A 20,538-nucleotide genomic window follows, 5' to 3' on the forward strand; every position below is an offset into this window, starting at 1 on the left:
TATTAACTTAACTCAACTTAAAAAGATTTTATCTCACTCATTTGCCATCTCAGCTTTAATATTTTTCAACATTGTCATTGGCAACAAAGCTCAAAATTATTTGTTGTTTATACCTTGCATTCATGTATGATAAATGCTTTTGTGGTATTCTTTAATATAATTTATGCTTTTCACCTTACCATGGATTAAAAAAATATATATTTATTTGTCTGAAAATAAAGGTAAAAACTACTGACTGGTTAAATTGCAATATAAGAAAACATATTTGAGATAAAGGGAGGTAATTCCATAAAAAATATGTAGAATGAAGATGATAAATATAATGAAGGGAGGTAATAAAATATTGTGAAGTTAATAGTCTTCATTTCTTTGATGAGCTAATTAATTGTTATACATTTTGGTTTATTAACCACAAGTATGACCTTACATGTGTACCTGTCCTGAAGGAAAATAAAAAAGGTTGTTTCATGTCCTTGTACTGTTAGGTTGTTCCTGTATTTGTTTACATTCCATGTCTGAACATACTTTAATGAGGGTATCCTGGGAAAATACCTAAGTTTATTTTTATATCAGCAAATTTGATGAGATCCAAAAATGTTATGGGGACTAAATTTTTTGGAGTAAATATCTCTTTTAAAAAATAACACACAGCATTTTAATATTGTATATATATTATCTGATGCACTTAGCAATATATATTTGGAGTATAAATGTTAAAAATTCCGGTTTTAATTTTTTAGTTACAATGTCTACATGAGGACGTTGAATGTGTGTTTACTCATTTTTGTCACAATGAAAAGCAGAAACAAAAAAAAAAAACGTCATGTCTTTGGAATGTACCAGTAGAAAGATATGACTTGTCAATAGCAGTATGAACTTCTGAATTTTAGTCTGGAATAACTATAGAAATTACAAACATATGTACAGAAAGAGGAAAGAAGAAAAAGATAAAAGAAGTCAACAATATGATATTAAAACATGACTACTCAAGGGTTGATGGGGACAGGAAGATTAAACATTTGCTACTCAAAGATAGGAAGATTAAACACTGACTACTCAAAAACTTGTGTGGGATAGGAAGATTAAACATTGACTACTCATGAACTTGTGTGGGATAGGAAGATTAAACATTGACTACTCAAGAACTTGTGTGGGATAGGAAGATTAAACACTGACTACTCAAGGGCTTGTAAAGATAGGAAGATTTAAACACTGACTACTCAAGGGTTTGTGGAGATAGGAATATTAAATATTGAAGAAAAAAGGTTGAGCAAAAATATTGTCCGTGTGCATTAATTATGTAATCATTTGAATAGTAACACTAGTTTACGCATCTTATAATAATAATTCAGATACATTCACCATGTTTTGAACTGTTTACAAATATAGATATTAGAATCACGGTAACTACAGGCCGAATGCAGTGATTGCGAAAAACTGAGATTATCGGTTTAAAAAGTTTTATCTGAGAACTTAAGTTATTTACATTTTCTGATCCTTTAACATATATTTAGAGGATTCGAATAAAGAATTTGTTAGGATGCACCTTGTATTCCATTTCCTTTCGTTAATATCCAAACTGAGTCTGCAATAATTTTGCTTGGTTGTATTCAGTGTTTCCAAACGATCTTCGTGTAGTTATTTTAAATATATATAATACATTTGTCCTATCAGAAGAAGGTAATCTTCTATACCCTTGCGGGCTTTTAAAACCTAGTGTAATCCCGTATCATCAGCTGACTTTGTAATTTCATTACATGTTTTGTGTATGATATTCTCTCTGTGATATCGTTTTAACCTTAACACTGAAACAAAGTTTAACTTATAACAGTTGAAAAATTGTGAAAGCTTCAGAATATTCAATTATTAAACAGTTCGATTCATTTTGAATAACCGTTTACATCTGAAATAAATCTGTCACGATATGGATGTATCTGTTACAATGTCTATATCCACTCTCTTATATTCAGCTTTATAGAATACTAGGAGGGGTACAGCAACGATATAAACACCAACAAGAGCCCAGTTTGCCCAGCCTGTGTCTGAAAAAAATGTATGTACCTGATTATTAATAGAACATTGAATAACATTACAGCTCATAAATAGGTAAGTACTTGATTTTTAATAGAATTAAATTCCGTCACCACTTTAAGTAAAGGTACGTAAAGAAGTAAGTATCTGATTATAATCAGAATAGCACATAACCATACAACTATAAGTAATGGCAAGTAAAGAGGATTCACAGCAGTGTGATAACATTGAACATATTGATCGATCATATATTTTAAAATGTTGGAAATAAGTTTTAAAAGTAATTGATTATGGTTTTGCGGCTATAAAATATAAAGTATAGGCATAAATTCGTCATAATTCCAAATTTTTCAAAAATCAAAGTTCGGTGTGCACTTCCGCCTGCAGTTAGTTTATCGCACTAAATGATTTACTGTCTGTATTCGTAATCAAATAATATCACTTAGGTAATTTAGATGTTGACGAAATATTAGAAATATGAAGATGACGTTTATTTTTCAGCCAAGAACTTTTCGTGGCATTGGCTGTTTTGGATGAACCAGTCGGAAGTTGCATTGCTTTCGGTTGAGTTGATAAACAATCAAATTAAAGGAATCTGATATTGACATAGAAATCTTGTGAGATGAAGAAAAATTCTGCAAACTTTATCCTAGTCTAACTTCGACAGTCAGTACAGTATTGCCACACAATGTCATATGAAGTAGTTAATTAATAATAGTAATTTAGATGCGCTTTCATCTATTTGCGATTTAATATTCAGCATTTTTTGTACTATGCGATTACGGATTACGTTGACAAATAAATATGACATTTTCTTGAAATTCTAATTCTCTGAGATGATTTCAGTTTTATCTAATCATTTGTTTACTTCATTCCTTTTCATAAACTGCACGAGTTTTTCGGGCACTTACCAAGGTTAGGAATAAGTTCTATGCACATAAAGACTGCTGCTCCTAAATTCACAATCATTCCAAGGAAACCTGCAGTAACTCCCTCGGCCACAGGATATGACGTTTCACACGTCATCTCCAGGAAAAGTGGCCTGCTACTGCTCACAATCATACTGCCTAATATAACAGTTGTATAAAATACCCCTGAAAATAAAACACTTTCTTTAGGGTCGCATGTTAGATATTTTATACTGTTGTCATGGTCAATTTCTTTTGGCTGTTTCTATTCAGGTGGAAACAAAATTGGCATCACTGAAACCGAAACAAAAATGTAAGACATTAAAACTTAGTGGGTTTTTTTTTTTTTGATGGGCCAAGTTTATAAAATATAGGCGTTCGAGTATTCAATTCTGGAGAAAAATATATCAATTGATATATTAGGTACCAACAATAGGTCCCTGGGCTATAAGAAGTTGAAATCTAAACCCCAATGCTTTGAGAAACTGTTGATTATTACACATTATCGAATTGCAAAAAAAGCATTTTTCAAGATGGCATTAAATATGGCCACGATCAATTTCTATGTCTGCATTGGGATTGTAAGTTTTCAACGTACGGATTCATAGAAAACAATGTAGATAATTTATCATATAATATTTACATTAAATTGTTGAATAAATGGTAAAATGCATTTCGTAAATGTTGGCATTATATTTTTTGTTAACCCTTAGCCTGCTGGCGGCAAGTATTCTGCCTATGCGACCAGTGCAGACCAAGATCAGCCTGCACATCCGTGCAGTCTGATCATGGTCTGCACTGTTCGCTATTCAGTCAGTAAATTTTCAGTGAACACCCCTTCGGATATTAAATGGTATTGCCCAAATTGAATGATGGACCAGTCAATTTTAGAAATTTAGCAGGATAAGGGTTAATGTTAGACTGATCTAAGCTTAAATCAGATATATCATATACGTACATGTTAGTGATTTGTAAAGTTACAACAGGAATGCGAGAAGAATTAGTTTCTTAAGCGCTTAATCATTCCCCTTTCAACACGGTAGTCGACTCGCACAGATGATTTCAGTACTGATGGTCGCACAGAATACGTATACAGTTTAGATAAAACATTCCTTTGCTTTAATACAAGCCAGACAGATTGTTTGAGGACTTTCTTTATGTTCACCGCGAATAACATATGAGGCGGTAATTCATTCCACTGATTTAAAGATATTCCTATCCGAAATGCTTATGCAAGTATTATCACATGAGAAATATGTATAAATAGATGCTCCTACATTGTTTCTGTGTGTCGTCTACAAATATATTTGAACTGACACGAAAGACCGAATTCGTCATCCAACAACAAAATTTCACCAAAGACAACCAAACATTTACTCTTTGAGGCTGTAATTAAAGTTCAAACTGTTTGTTTTATTGTGTATAAAAGCATGAGGTGTCTATGTTCTTCACATAAATTTTACACAACAAAGCAAACATCAAGACAAAACAACGCATCTAATTTAAATAAAATATATACGTTGGTGAAAATAGCACGTGCCTCTTAAATAGATCCTATCAGGTATTAAATAAGCCAGCGTAAAAACAAGATCACTTTTTGAAAGTGCATGTATGTACATTGTATACATATATACACATCAACATAGACAAAGTAATCCAAAAAGACAATAAGAGCAATACAAACAGACAATGGAACACAGTGGGGTATCGCCTTGAAACTGTCAATGACAAACACACAAGTGGAAAACTTTAACCGCTTATTTCCAACGGAACCTCACTCTTTGTCTCCCGACGTGCGTAAAAATAAGCTATAGGGCTGTTACATCTTCATTTCCTCACATAAACAAACTCAAATAGAGTATGCTATTATACGGTGGCATATAAGAACTTTCTAAATGATTCTGAACACTTACGCATGATGAAAACAGTCGTATTCTTACGCGTGCAGATATACTTCGATCACGCTATAATCGGGGACAGGCGATCTCGGCACTGACCAGGGCTGCCTAAATACTTAATACAGCATTTCCTTTTGTTGTTTTATTTGTTTTTTGATTATGCAAATAAAGATTTTGAGATCAAAGCGTATAACCTATGAGAGAAATTAACTTATACATACGAACAAATAATCAATCAGCACACCGCTATTGCAGATCAAACTTAATAGAAGTACTGTAAATATGACACATGTTTGTGTGTACTTATCTTACTTGCATAAATTATATAATTGCATACTTCAAATCTAGTTAGCATAATAAATTATGTTTAAAGTGACCATTGCATGGCGATGGCTTGTTTAAATTAAAATAGCCATATAAAAGCAGAATAAATATTACAACAAGGACAACAAGAGCTCCACAAAGTGAGGCAATATACGTCCGAAGTTCTAGGTTAGAGGATTAGGAAGTAAAATTTCAAGAATGTTTTTGAGTAGTGGTTGGTGTTTTTTTTTTTGTTGTGTGCGGCGGCGGTGACGGAATACAAAGACATATGGAACCACAAGTCACTTCTTCTTTTTTCGGACGGTGGGGGTGGGGATGGGGTTAATGTGTGTGTGGGTGTTTGGCCGGGGTTGGGGAGTCATGTGGATTTTTGCACTCCTCTAATCGTCTCATCACCACCCAACGATTTTAAGTTTAAAGTAAATACCTTGAATTCTTTTAAAGTTGTGCTCGGGACACTAAATATAGGGCAGACTACATTTGAACTCAATTTGGGACATTGACATTTGAACTAAGAAGCAAGTTCATGTATTCCACACATCGTCTCACTACAATCTACTTATATGCCAGTGCAAAGTCATAAACCACCGAGCAAATGGATCGCCGCCATGTAGAAAACCGTCTTCAAAAGTTCACAAAATATGGGATTTTAGCGATATAGCACAGTTGTTGTCTATTCTGGACTGTGACTGTCATCTAGTTTGGAAAAATCATTATTTTACCTTTCGACTTTGGAAGAATGTCCACACACGTGCACGTAAACAATGTAAAATCCACCGCGGCACATATATACAACATAATAATGATTATTTTCGTTTTCCTTTGAAAATGATCAACACACCTGTTGAAAGAAGAAAGCAGAATAAGCGTATTATTTTATCATTGTTTACAATTAATGAATAAGTCAGTTTAAACAGTAATTATTTGACATAATGGTACATGTTTAACAAACAAAATGTTACAGTATAACATTGAAATCGATTTTGTGTTTTACAAAAAGGTAAAATTGTTTAAAAATTGTTGAATTAGAACAGACTTATGCATAATTCATATTAAAACTTGTTTTAACACGACACTGATCAAATATCCTGTTTATATGTTCACTAGCTTCAATGTAAGTAAAGGTAGACAAAACCTGCCGAGAAGAACTCCACAAGTAACCCCACCTATCGAACCATAGAAATTCATCCAGCCTGCATCTGCCTATATATCAAGAATACAAAACTTTTGAAATACAGTAAAATACATTTGTCTCAAACAACATAATAAAAACAAAATAGTATTGAAAATGGCAAACTTAAATAAACAAAAAATATATATAGTTTCTTTAAATATCAAGTCAGCTGTTAGATCAGTCCTACCTCTGCCTCTCACTTGAAACAGTACAATGTATTTAAAAGAATAGTTCTAATGCACTTTTGTGATAATAGTATTTTTACACCATCACATGAAATGCAATCAAAGGCCTGAAGGGCCTGAGAGTCTGCTAATGATTGACGTACTGGTAGTTTAGTTTAGTTTAGGTTTGTTTTGAGATTTTTTCCCCAACTAAACAGAAATTGTGTTACAATAAATGAAATGAACATTCAATCGATGCCTAGTAAAACTTTGATTGACATTACACTAGTATTTAAACCCAATATATTTCTCTAAAATTGAAGAGTGGTTCGCAGAAATAAAAATGTTGAAAATACAAACTACAATTTGACAGCTGACACCAAGATACTGCCCATGACTATATATATTTTTCCAGTAAACATTTGCCTCCGGCATTGCCAAAAGAGGCAATTATCGGCTGGTATATATTCGCACATGATAAAATTTGAATATGACAATTTATATATTAAAATTTTACAGTGCGGATTGCCACATACAATTTGTAACGGATGGACGAAACAGCTGTTCAGATATTTTACAGATAACGGGCCTGGCGATAACCGTGTCATATATTAGGTATTGTTCAATCATATTATAAGTGATGTGAATTTAAAGTATACTTACTTTTGCATTTAGAGATATGTAAATGTTACTGAGTGTCAATATATAGTGTCACGAATGTTTACACTGACAGGAATATTGCGCATTCGAAACTAACTCGGACTAGCTACCAATTTCGGAAAAGATAACCGATATTAATAAATTATGCAGTTCTTTTTTAGTTAAAACCATCATTTATTCTATTTCAGACCTGTTAACCCCTTCAAAACCATGTCAATAATCCCCAAGTTCATGCACTTTCAATTATCCATTTTGATTCATGTAGACAGACAGGCCCAGGCTGGGCTGAAAAATGTTTGAGCCATTTTTACGTGGTCGATAGCAGGGTGGGTATGGGGAGGGGTGTTCCTTCCCGCTTTGAATTGCAGTCAGATTTTGAAATGGGCATTGTGGCAGGTGGTAAAAGGACAAATGTATCAAACTGTAAAGTGGCAATAGGGGTGTGTGTGTGGGGGGGGGGGGGGGGGATATACTTTAATAAGTAAGTATACTGTGCATAACACAGCTCGATATTTACCCAAAATATTATATCCGGATACGATTACGCTTTCCTAAATCTCCAGTTTCAACAATATGTTTTACAAATTGTGATGATACGAAGACAGTTTAACAGCAATTGACAGTCTCTGACATTGAAGTTTACGGTGAAATTACCTCTTATTTAAATCATTTCATAAAAAAAGTTGTTACTTTTCGTCAAAGCAGTCAAACATAGACGATCTACTTTCGATTTCAAAAACTACAAGAAAATACAATTTAATGTTTCGCCGATTTGTTTATTTCTCGAAAAATAAGAAATAAAATCATTTTTAAAATCAATAGTAATAAAACAAACCAGTAAGAGCTTCTTCTCCCGATAATTTATCCGCTTACTGACTGCAAAATTCAACCCACGCAAAGTCGTAGAAGCGTTGTTATAAACAGATCACGCGTGTTCGCCGACAAGTGTCCAGAATGTAATTAGGATTCATCCGCGAAGTCTCGCGGAAGAATTAACGTACTGCACATATCTTTTTCGGGTCATTTAAAATGAAGCTGACATAATTTGATTTCATCGATGTGGTAAACTCTTTGGTAAGAGATATTCCAATGCTTTCAGAGGTATCCGACTCAATAAAACACCAGCAGTATGTTCTGGAACTATATTTTGTCTTTCGGTGGATGTTACGCAAGCTTGGTAAGCCTGCGCAATTCATAAAATGCACAGCGCAATAAATTTTGTTATTTGTGCAATGATTTTAAAGATTATTTTTTTGAAACGGACAGGGTAACAAATAGATAATTTGGCTAATAAGTAAATATGCAGTTTTTATTTGAATTTGTGAACATCATATTTGCTATTTTGTGACAAAAGGGCATAAAATTAGTCACCATAATCATATGCGCAAATGTATTACCAAATCCCGCAGAATCCGGTTATGCGTGTTTATGCTTAATGAGTTACCGCGGCTTTATTCAAGTATTGCACAATTACAAGTCATAAATTTGACAGATTACATCGTATATTGGTCATAGCAAATGGGATTGACATAACTGAACTTCATCCGATCAATGAACTCTTTGAAAGTAGAGACAATCTAATGGAACTACATCACTTCGCTGTGTTGTGAGGCCATTTAATGAGAATGAGAAATTGAGCGATAGCAAGGACTCGTCAAACGCTTTCAGCGTTTAGCCGACTCAAAAAGCCGATTAGTCATGAAGGATGTCACCTCTACTTGAAATGGTGTTTGGAATCAATCAAATTTCTTGTGTCTATGAATCAAGATAAAAAATGCGTGGTTGTTGATCAATCATAACGAAAATCTAAGGTATCAATCCATACTTAGCCTATATTCTGCGGTCACCTCTTGGGTATAACAAAACCTCTTTTTAAAATCTACTGACGGGGTATACTGATGAAAAGCTTTACTTACTTGCGAAATTCCATACGGACTAAGTATAACATCTAAGATTGAGGACCAGTTTCCATAGAATCCAACAGGAATTGAATAAATGGCAGCTATGCACCAAACAGAAGGATTCCTTAAAAAAGTAAACTTCTTTTCTTGCGACAAAGATTATAATATATACATATATATAAGATTTTCTGTAATAAAAATGAAGATTTTCGTCTAGGGATCATATCAGATATTTACGGTACATTAAATGTCAAGCTTACTGTCGTCTGCTTTTTGACATTAGTACATTTTGTCGAGGAGGGGGCGTTACCTCTCACTCGTATTTAATAATATCACACATGAATCATAAGCGAGATGATTATAATTTAAACATCTTATCCATTAATCAGTTCTGGTAGAGGTTGGCGTCATCAAGATGATTCTCAACGAACGTAATCAGTATATTACCAAACAAAAGCTCTTTTAAGAGGGCTAACACCATCATAAACTGCGTAAATATTTTACTAAACACTATCGGAATTCAAATTTGATTTCAAAATTTCACAGCAGTCTAAAGATACTTCTGTGACAAGGTTTATCAAAAATTGATTTTTCTGGGTTTGATATTGACATATTTCGTAAGATTCTGGGTCATGAAAACTTTGCATTATTGTTGATAGTTTTATTGACAGAAACTATAACCAGACATACAGCATGTTTGCTGTTCAGCAATTTTATAATTGGAAGATACACCTTCCGCTTTAGATAGGTGAAGACTCCATAATACGCAGATCCTAAAGCCATCAAACTCTATGCTTGTTTTGTATGTAAACCATTTATATCCAACAAATATATAGGATAAAGAGGATATTACATGAATGTCTATTCATGCCATAAAATACTAAAATGCGAGGCTGCTCCGAGCATTGTATCAATCTTATTCAACGAGTTTAGTATGTTCGATGTTGAAAGACACAAATGTATATGTTAGCTTCTCCTGTTAAGTAGAATATAATCTCGAATATAAGAAATTAAAAGGTTTCCAATACTACTCGCCCCGGCGTCGGCGTCGGTGTCGGCGTCGGCGTGACACTTCTTGGTTAAAGTTTTTCGGCAACCTTTGTTTTTCTGTCATATCTTTGTTACTATTGCTTATTTCTTACTGTAAGTTCACATAAACATTGTCCAGCATACAAACAAAGTATGTGTAGGGACTGGGTCCATTATACCCAAGGTCAAGGTCACCAAGGTCTTATACTTTGGTTATTTTTAATGTTTAAGTTTTCCGGTAACCTTTGTTTTTCTGTCATATCTTTGTTACTTTTGCTTATATCATACTGTACGTTCACATAAACATTGTCCAGCATACAAACAAAGTACGTGTAGGGACTGGGTCCATTATACCCAAGGTCAAGGTCACCAAGGTATTATACTTTGGTTATTTTTAATGTTTAAGTTTTCCGGTAACCTTTGTTTTTCTGTCATATCTTTGTTACTTTTGCTTATATCATACTGTAAGTTCACATAAACATTGTCCAGCATACAAACAAAGTATGTGTAGGGACTGGGTCCATTATACCCAAGGTCAAGGTCACCAAGGTCTTATACTTTGGTTATTTTTAATGTTTAAGTTTTCCGGTAACCTTTGTTTTTCTGTCATATCTTTGTTACTTTTGCTTATATCATACTGTACGTTCACATAAACATTGTCCAGCATACAAACAAAGTATGTGTTGGGGCTGGGCCCATTATACCCAAGGTCAAGGTCACCAAGGAGTTATACTTTGAATTATTTTCATGTTAATTTTTTTCGAAAGCTTCTTTGGTACTTTAAAAGATAATGACTTGAAATTAAAAGTGTTTGTTAATAATCATCTGCATCTGTGGCTACATACCCCATAACTCTAATTGTGTTTTTGACAGAATTATGCCCCTTTTGTACTTAAACTTTTTTGCAATCTTTGCTTTCTGGATACTACTTTAATGCAATAAAAGATAAAGACTTGAAACTTAAAATGTACCTTTATCATCATCATCGGCATGTGTTAACAATTCCCATAACTCTGATCTGTATTTTTGACCGAATTATGCCCCTTTTATACCTTTTTTTTACAAACTTCGTTTTCTGGACATAACTTTGGTACTATATAAGATAATGACTTGAAACTCAAAATATATCTTTATCATCATCATCTGCATGTGTTGTAATAATCTTAATAACTCAAATTTGTGTATTTAATGGAATTATGCCCCTTGGTGTATCTTCCTTTTAAAGTAGAGGTCTCCTATTCAGACATATACTCATTTTACTGTCAAATCCCCGAATAGTGGAGCGCGCTGTCTTACGGAGAGTTCTTGTCAATCAAGTGGTCCATATTTATCTCAGGACACTTACTTTACCAGCTGGATTATTCCAACTTTCAAGCTGTACCTATCAATACTTGCAGTTTTGCTTGGTGCAGTCTTTGGTGCGGAAGGGAGGTATATGATGCAGCACAACTTCAGCAGTATGGCGAACCCAAACGCTGAAACAGATGTACAATGAAATACCATACTTATATATCATACTTACGGAGATTTCAAGCTAATTATACAATGTTTCGTATACAAATGTGAGACATACTTGCAAGCTACCTTGTGATAAATTTTACTATGTTTAAAGGCTCAAAAGGAACGTTCATGGTTAGATTTTACCGTGCATTTTTAACAAGAAGACAACATATAAACACTAACAGAACTTAGTGTCCACCAGAGGGCGCTTGCAGGTGTAATGCCGAAAAGTTAATGATGGAATGTTATAGGTATTAAGCGCTACCTATTATGTCTACATAATAAAACACAGTTCCAGATTTTCTTCTTTATTATTCTTCAGTGGAAAACCACACAGTTTATAGAATAACAAGTTCGTCAAAGGTTATCCTGACGTTAACAACTAAAGTACATACATTTAAAAGAGTATCAAATTATTTTCTGCTGGAGAACCACAATGTTATCATTTGGAAATCCAAATCTTCTTTTTTGAAGCCTGCTGTGTTCAAAAAATATTCGCTCTCAACATATAATAACTAACCAATTAAAATGACCCTTATTGTGTCTGTAATTAACAGTATTAACCAGTCAAATTCAAGAAAGAGTTCACGGTAATAAAATTACAAGTACTTCAAATATTAACAAGTTTCGACAGCAATCAACGCCCTATCAGCCAGGAAGTCTTAATATTTAAATTATCCAGACGATCACAATGACCTTATCATAAATACATTTAGGAACCTTTTTAGCACATTCTGGACTGGAGCAGGTCTTTAATGAAAACGGAATGTTCACTTACGATACTTACATATGTAATGTAGTTCCATCATCTGTGACTTTATCAGCGAAGTATCTAATAACAGATATACGAGAAATGTGTTATAATTTTATGATATATTTGTGAAGTATTGCCGTGAAAAAAATCTGGTTCCCTTTAGTAATACGTTATCCAATGGAAATGAACTTAATTTTGGACAACAGGTTAAAAACACTGATGTAATGAAACAATCACCGATGTACCATTATATACAGATATAATCTAAGAGAAGAATAGGTTATAAAGAGAAGTGCGTACATCACTTCCTTATTACTTTGGGGTATGACACTTTATGTTAGTAGGCCTACGTATAAGTGTAACTTTGTAATATAGTCAGTTATGGCTTACCTGTTTCATTTAGAAGTACTTCTGTACCATTTCTGAAATTAAACACAACATAGAATTACAAACACGTCGGCAGTGTATAATCTGCACGTCCACAATACCACCATTAAAGCAGTCCTAATAGATTTTCTCATTAAATGCAAAACATTACGAAAATTGTTTTAATAATTTTGTTAAAGTTCCATAAGAATATGTATCATGCGTTTTAATAATTTTGTTAAAGTTCCATAAGAATATGTATCATGCGTTAAAAAAATATAGTTATTTTTTTAAATAATTATTATGATGTGCTAGCGAAATTTTCAGTATGCGTAGGAATATCGCAACAGGTGATATTATTAGTAATTATCAATGATGTGATAGTAAAGCGAACAGAAAATTAGCTTTTAATTACGTAGAAAATCGAAACAAGTACACTTGACGTGTGTGAATGGGAAGGGTGGGTGTAGGGGCATGTGTTCTCGCTGAATTCGCTAGTGCTAACGATTGAAAAGAAAACCTTTAACTTACAATTTAGGCATCGACACTGTTAATGGACCTGTAAGTATGAAAAAAGACGCCTTATATAAACAAAAATGTAACTAATAAACATCGGACTTCGTGATCATATCTACAGAAAATTGATCAAAAATTCAATTTTGAAGCTTTTAAGTTCTTTCAAATTTTCACTTATTGTGTTTTCTTACTTCATTTTAATTATGACTTTTGGGATTTGATCAAAATGTTGCTATTTCCTTCACTAATATTATAGAGTATAAGTATGTGATATATAAAAAAACAGTATACCGAACAAGTAAGCTGCTGCTGCACCCAAGGCAGATGCGAGAGCAGAAACAGCCGTGGCCGTGGTCCTTTCTGTGACTTTGAACCAGGTCTTTGATACGACAGTTGGAATACACATTGTTACACTAGTAGCTATACCATTTAAACCTTGACCAATGGCAATTAGTCTGCAAGCATTTTAATATCATTTTAATGGTAAATTTACAAGATCTCGTACTAGATGTGACTAGATCTCGTACTAGATGTTGCTTAAGTGCGTTTCTATTTTGAGTAGGCCCTATACATGTTTTAAAGGTCCAATACTAAGGAAAGTGAACATTTTAATTTCTTTTAAAAAGCACAGAAACTATTTCATTTTATTGGAAAATGAAAGTTGGTATGTAGAAATTCGAAATAAATCGCAGTATATGTACAATTATTTTTCTATGAAGTATGAAGAAAGTTAAAAAGACCTGGGGGGTCATTCTGTCGATTCATTGCAATTTCAACATAATACACATACATTTCTTTGAGTTCCAAAGACCTTCTGTAAATTTTGACCTGCCAATCTTCATTATTTAGTGTCTTGCAGAAGTCTATGCACTGGCTATGAAAAAAATTGCCAACTCACTTTCCCTTAGTAATGGACCTTTAAGTATGAAAATGCTGTTTGCCTTCAAACATAATTATTCTATGATTTAGACCTACTAATATGGAGTCATCACAAAACTAAGAAAAGTAAGACCAAAGGAAAGATATACAGTGATGTTAAGATAGTTTTGTCCTTAGATTAATTTAAAAAGGTCATGGTCGAAAAACAAAAGATCCCGGTCCAGGCATTGGACATTTCTGATATGCTCTGGAGTGTCTCCCACCTAACTAAGACAGGCCTGTACTGGTTCTTCCCTCGCGTGTATTGGTGCTATACATGGGCACGTTAAAGAACCAGACTGTCTGTATTTAAAAAGGATTTCTCTCTATTTGTTCTTGGGGCTTTATCTCACTCTGTTCCTCAGATCAGATTGCTGTGTCTGAACTAGTAGAGGATGAATGTCACGCCCTGTGTGGCTGCGTTTGTGCTATGTAAAGCGCCATTTGAACGTGTTTATCATGACGAGGGTGCTATATAAATCTGGTATAATAATAATAATAATAATTAAATAACAATAACAAAAGATTATAAGGATCTTACATGCCTGTCTGTGTAAGACGGGGTTTTACCTACCCGAGGGACAGTGTGGAATGGAAAACCGAGCGTTAGCGAGGCTTTTTATCCATGCTGTCCCGAGGGTAGGGAAAACAGCTGTCTTACACAGGCAGACATGTTAGATCATTTTTCTTGCCTATCATGTTCAAAATAGATCGTGGAGACAAATAGGTTTGGGTATTTCCTGACATTATTTATAAAGTTTATGACGTCACAATGGTACCAATACTATGTGACGTCACCTTAGTGCACGCTATTTTAGACAAGGTTTTTTCCCTAGGGAAAGACAGAGAATAATAGGTTAGTGCTGTAGATGAGAAAGTTTATCTGGCGAGGTGGAGGAGGTTATCGGGTGAGCCGAAGGCGAACCTGATAACGTCCGGAGCCGAGCCAGATAAACTTTCTCCATCTTAGGCACTAAACTATTATTCTATTTATCTTGTCATTACTTCATTTTCCGATATTTGGCAATTTATTTTACAAAAATAAGTGTGCGACAACCGTTTTAATGACGTCATATTCGTAATGACGTCACTTACATAATGACGTGATTACCGGCAAAATCGCAATAACTTCTTCGTTTTTGAATAAAAACTCATTATTTGACCACTCATTTTCTTAGTTCGGACATTTCCAACACAATGATGATGGTTTCGTTGCAAAATTTCTTATGTCAACAATATCGATCGTAAGGTCACATGATTAACTGACCGTATATCACTGGTCACATGATCATCTGACCGTATATCAAGAAAGATATACGGCACCCTGATATCGGGTCGAAAATACTGCAAGTGACAGGATAAAGGAATATCTATCCCCGGCGCGTGCTCGGATAAATGTAGGCCTATACTTTCCCCGCTAGGTAGGCAAGAACTGATTGTCTGTCCATTGACGTGTTAGTAAATTTTCAAACTTACATTGTGGCGATTTCAGGCTTTAATGTTACAATTCTCGTTGCTGTGACAACAGCCATTGTAACAGCACACACAACCATTGACACACGGATACCTTAAATATCACGAAACAGTAAAGTCACTGGGCACACACAAAAACAATGAATACCTATACGAATTCATAAAACCATTATTTCCATTTTTTTTTATTTTTCAATAAATTTCTAGTTGACGAGGTAATTCACTCAATGTAGATCTTACTATTCACAGAATTAAAATATGATAAATATTATACCATGAAACCGAAATACACCTTTCAAACCTTCTCAGTTGGAAGTATGCAACCTACAAGTAGAACAAGATGTTAACTTGCAGGCATTAATATTCGACCAGAGATCAAACAATATTACAAGTCTGATCCAACCTGTAGTTACCTCAGGACAAAATTTGACATCGATTCTATGCAGTTATATTTCTTGAAAATTATTATTTTATTTAAGAAATAATTTATAGCAAAAGAGTGTTTTAACACTTAATTATGCACGATGGGCGGTTATAGGTCGGGCGTAATGATTTCACGAAGGCACAGCCCGAGTGAAATTATTTGTACGACGTATGACCGCCCGAGTGTATAAATAGTGTTAAAATACGGTTTTGGTATAAATTATTTCGATTCTAATATGCCCTTAACCTGAAACAGTAGATAAAATATAGTAGCGCTCTTTCTTGGTCGCAACAAAAACATTGACGTCACCGCACGTTAACGTGACGTTATTCTAGCGTAAGGTGTTTTAACAGAGAAAAGCATATTAGAATTAAGAAATAATATATAGCAAAAGAGTGCTTTAACACTATTTATGCACGATGGGCGGTTATACGTTGGGCGTACCCCGAGTAAAATTATTTACCATTAACTACATATTAACTTGGTTAACTAGATCTACATTATTAAATACAGTAATATTTTCCGGATTAAAGAATTCAAATGTATTGCGTAAAGTAACAGAAACACCCAACAATATTAGCGAAGATTAATGAGTGTTGAGTCAATACTTAAAACAGCAACGAACTTATGCCGCGACATAAATAAAAGAAAATAAAAACCAAACAGCATGTGCACGTATCTCATTTGTCGATGTGACTATGTTAACAAAATTATTGAGCGGAATTTCAGCTTTGGGCACAGAATTTGAATACAACTGATTTATACAGGTTTTTAGAAGTAAATAAATATTTGCGGCTCACTGTACAATCAACAAGATATTTTGGGCTGTAAATATTTACGGCTCACCTATACAATCAAAAAGATATTTTGGACTGTAAATATTTACGGCTCACCTATACAATCAAAAAGATATTTTGGACTCTAAATATTTACGGCCTACCTATACAATCAAAAAGATATTTTGGACTCTAAATATTTACAGCTCACCTATACAATCAATAAGATATTTTGGACTCTAAATATTTACGGCTCACCTATACAATCAACAATATATTTTGGACTCTAAATATTTACAGCTCACCTATACAATCAATAAGATATTTTGGACTCTAAATATTTACGGCTCACCTATACAATCAATAAGATATTTTGGACTCTAAATATTTACGGCTCACCTATACAATCAACAAGATATTTTGGACTCTAAATATTTACGGCTCACCTATACAATCAACAAGATATTTTGGACTCTAAATATTTACGGCTCACCTTTACAATCAACAAGATATTTTGGACTGTAAATATTTATGGCTCACATTTATAATCAACACTATATTTTGGACTGTAAATATTTATGGCTCACATTTATAATCAACAATATATTTTGGACTGTAAATATTTACAGCTCACCTTTACAATCAACAAGATATACGCCAAATAAAACTGATAAAAATCCTGTTATATTTCCAACGTTGACAATCCAAAACAACTTTTCATCCGTCCATCCATAGACCAGGTATGCTGACTGCGAAATTGAACCCCAAGTAGCCCAAAGAAAATTATTCAAGATATTGGCAAGTGATACAACTGCAATCACATACCAGCGAATCGCGTACACTTCCTTCCCAACACCTGAGCTTCTGTCTCCCATACTCGAGTAAGGTACATTGACCGATTTATCATTCAACACACTTTCCATGTTTGTCCATTTCATTGAAAATATTACACATGGAGGATGCTATTTTATTCAAAGGTTAATGTTTTATATGCACTCATTTATAACTTTCTGACCAAATTCACAGGTATATGTAATCAACAAAATATCAATTCTCAACTTCTCTTAAAAACTAGTCTGGTAAGGAAGTCTGAAAGAAGAAGTTATCAATAATCCATGTAAGACATTTTTGCATTAAAACTTAGCTACAATTTATTTATAATAACCGATTGTAATCAAATTCCTAATCTAGGGTATGATGTCAAAGGGTATGATGTCAAAGTACATGTATATTGGTTTGTAAGAGTAAAAAAACAGTTGATAAAAGTATTCGTGCTTTTTTTTTTTGTTTTAAAAGATGGCGATTCGGTAAGGGGTTGAAAAGGGTTTGAGTTTGTTAAAGCGAAGAAAGGGTTAAAAAGGAAGAAAGGGGGAAGGCCTGAAAACCCAAAACATTTGTACATATAAGAAAAGGGAAAAAGGAGTTTAAATGGTGATCGGGCAGGCCCCGGGATGTTTTTTTCTGATAGGGAAAGTGGGAAATTTTTAACTTTTCCCATGGCTTCAGGGAATAAAAACAAAAAATTAAAATTGGCGTTTACGGAAAAGGGAAAATTAGAGGGAAACCCTTGCGGTACTGAATAAAAAACGGAGTTTACTGTCAATCCCGATTAGGTTTAAACTTTAAAAAAGGGGAAAGAGTAAGAACAAACACTTTTATATGGCGATACTGAGTCACCGAGAACTAAAGGGGGAAGTGGGACAAAAAAAGGGTTTTTACGGAAGTAAAAAAGGGGGGTTTACAAATAAATTTAAACATGTGATATCAAAAAAACCGTTCCAATCCTTTGCCAATATAAAGATAAAATGCCCAGTACAGAATTTTTTGGGTTTTTTTTATTATCGAAAAAAACCCTTTTTAATTTAGCTAAAATCGGTCTCCCGTGAAAAACTCGGTTTGGTTACACCAAAGGGGGGAATGGGGAAGAGCGTTTTTTAAAAAGTCAAAGGTAAACGATCTTTTTTTCCGTCAAAGGTTTGTGTTTTAAAACTAAATTGAATTTTTGGGTTTTAAAGTAAGGGAAAATATTGCTCTGGTTTTAAATTTCATTTTGGTTTTTTTTAAAATCTTTAGAGGGTGAAAAAATTTTTTCAAAATGGCCTAAGAAAAAAAATTTTTGGTTTAAAAATAGCGGCCTTTTTGGGTTTCCCAAAGGCCAAAAAACAAAACAACAGGGCGGATTTAAAAAAAATATTTCATCCGTATTTGAATTATTTTTGCTTTTTTCTGTGAAAAAATTTTCTCCCTATTTCCACTATAAGGGAAAAAAATTTCCCATGATTAAAACTTGCACCCCCAAGAATGAAAAAAAATTTAAATTTCCATTTAAAAGGATATTTTGCTAGAAAAAAAAAATTCAGAAAAGTGAAAGGGACGCCTAAAACACTAAAATGGGGCCTTCATAAACACCCATTTTCTTAAATTTAAAATGTCATATCTTTTTCAATAGGGGCCCCGATTTTAAAAATTTCACGTTTTTGAAAATTTTGGGGGATAGAATTTTCAGGCACCCTTTTGGGCCCCTTTAAACAATTGGGGATTTTAAACCCCTGTTTAAGAGGCGGAATCGAAAAATGTTGGATCTAAGACGTTCGTTGTTAAAAGGGTTTTTCCCAACAAAATTTCTTTTTATCCCGGGGAAATTTAGGGAAACCCGCCGAAGATAAGAGAATTCGGGCTTTTGATTTCAATTCAAGAATAAATTCAGCGTATTTTGTTAAAGTCGAAACGTCACCTTTTTGTACTTTAAACCCTGGAAAGCCCCAAAGTAAAAAAGGTTTTCTAAGTTATGCTTATTTCAGCATCCCTGGGGTGCGTGTTATATCATATTTAATTATGTTTTTTATCCTTTGTACGGGTTTACCCGTTTTCCAATTTAGTGGGGTTTTAAAAGCTCTTAAGGGGCTTATTTTAAAAAATTGTTATTGTAACCCAGACTTTGTAAAAAAAAATTTAAATTTGGAATTTCCTTAAACTTGCCTTGGATAGTTCTTCCAAAAAGAAATTTGTATGAAGTGGTTTGCTCAAAATTTAAAAATAAAACCCAACATTGTATTGTAAAAAACCACTTGTTCGTCGTGTGGGCCCAACCCCCAAAATTTTTTTTTTGTTTTTGGAAGAAAACCAAATTTTTTAACTTGGGGGCGGGTTTAATAAACCCCCACCCCCTGGGGAAAGAGCCTTTTTTTCGTGGTTCATTAGTGCCCCCAGGGGGAGACCCTTCACCAAATTTGGCCATTTAAAAAACATTTAGAATGAATACAGATTTTGTCTAAAATCTGTAAATCCCCAATAAATCTATTGAATTGTCCCCGTAAACCTATTACACCCCAACGGTGAAAAACATAAAATTAAAAAAGGGGTTTTTACCGAGGCTTTTTTTTTAAATACAGTGCCCCAAAACGTTTTCTTAAAATTTCAAAAAAAATTAAAATCAGCCTTAGATGAGTGTTTTAATAAAAAGAAAAATTGAAAAAAAACTTCAAGAAAGAGTCCCGGCCCTTTTTGAATTTTCAAATTTTCCCCCAAAGGTCAAATAGGACTCGTCCCAAGAAAAATGGAAATTTTGGGAAAGACCCCATCACTTGTAACTCTTTTAAAAGATTTTATAACCCAAAAGCTTTTTTGGTTCAATAACGAGCTTTGATTTGGCTTTGCATAGCTTTAAAAAGGTTTTTTTTCTTTGGAAAGCATAGGGATATCTTGCCTATTAAGCCCTATGT

At 33.8% G+C, this 20,538-nt stretch overlaps 1 protein-coding gene across 1 annotated transcript; it reads right to left on the reverse strand.

Annotated features, from left to right (window-relative positions):
- Positions 1-1,269: 1,269 nt before the first annotated feature.
- Positions 1,270-17,965, reverse strand: LOC123532888 (solute carrier family 49 member 4-like). The gene is made up of 12 exons (XM_053517935.1): positions 17,451-17,965; positions 15,620-15,710; positions 13,517-13,680; positions 13,241-13,268; positions 12,734-12,765; positions 12,377-12,421; positions 11,435-11,564; positions 9,076-9,184; positions 6,297-6,364; positions 5,884-6,002; positions 2,943-3,125; positions 1,270-2,042 (listed from the first exon to the last, which is right to left on the reverse strand). The coding sequence occupies exons 1-12, from the start codon at positions 17,752-17,754 to the stop codon at positions 1,918-1,920; spliced, it is 1,398 nt and encodes a 465-aa protein (XP_053373910.1). The 5' UTR covers positions 17,755-17,965; the 3' UTR covers positions 1,270-1,917.
- Between the last annotated feature and the right edge of the window lie 2,573 nt (positions 17,966-20,538).

Source organism: Mercenaria mercenaria, chromosome 11, assembly GCF_021730395.1.
Source record: "Mercenaria mercenaria strain notata chromosome 11, MADL_Memer_1, whole genome shotgun sequence".
Taxonomy (NCBI): domain Eukaryota; kingdom Metazoa; phylum Mollusca; class Bivalvia; order Venerida; family Veneridae; genus Mercenaria; species Mercenaria mercenaria.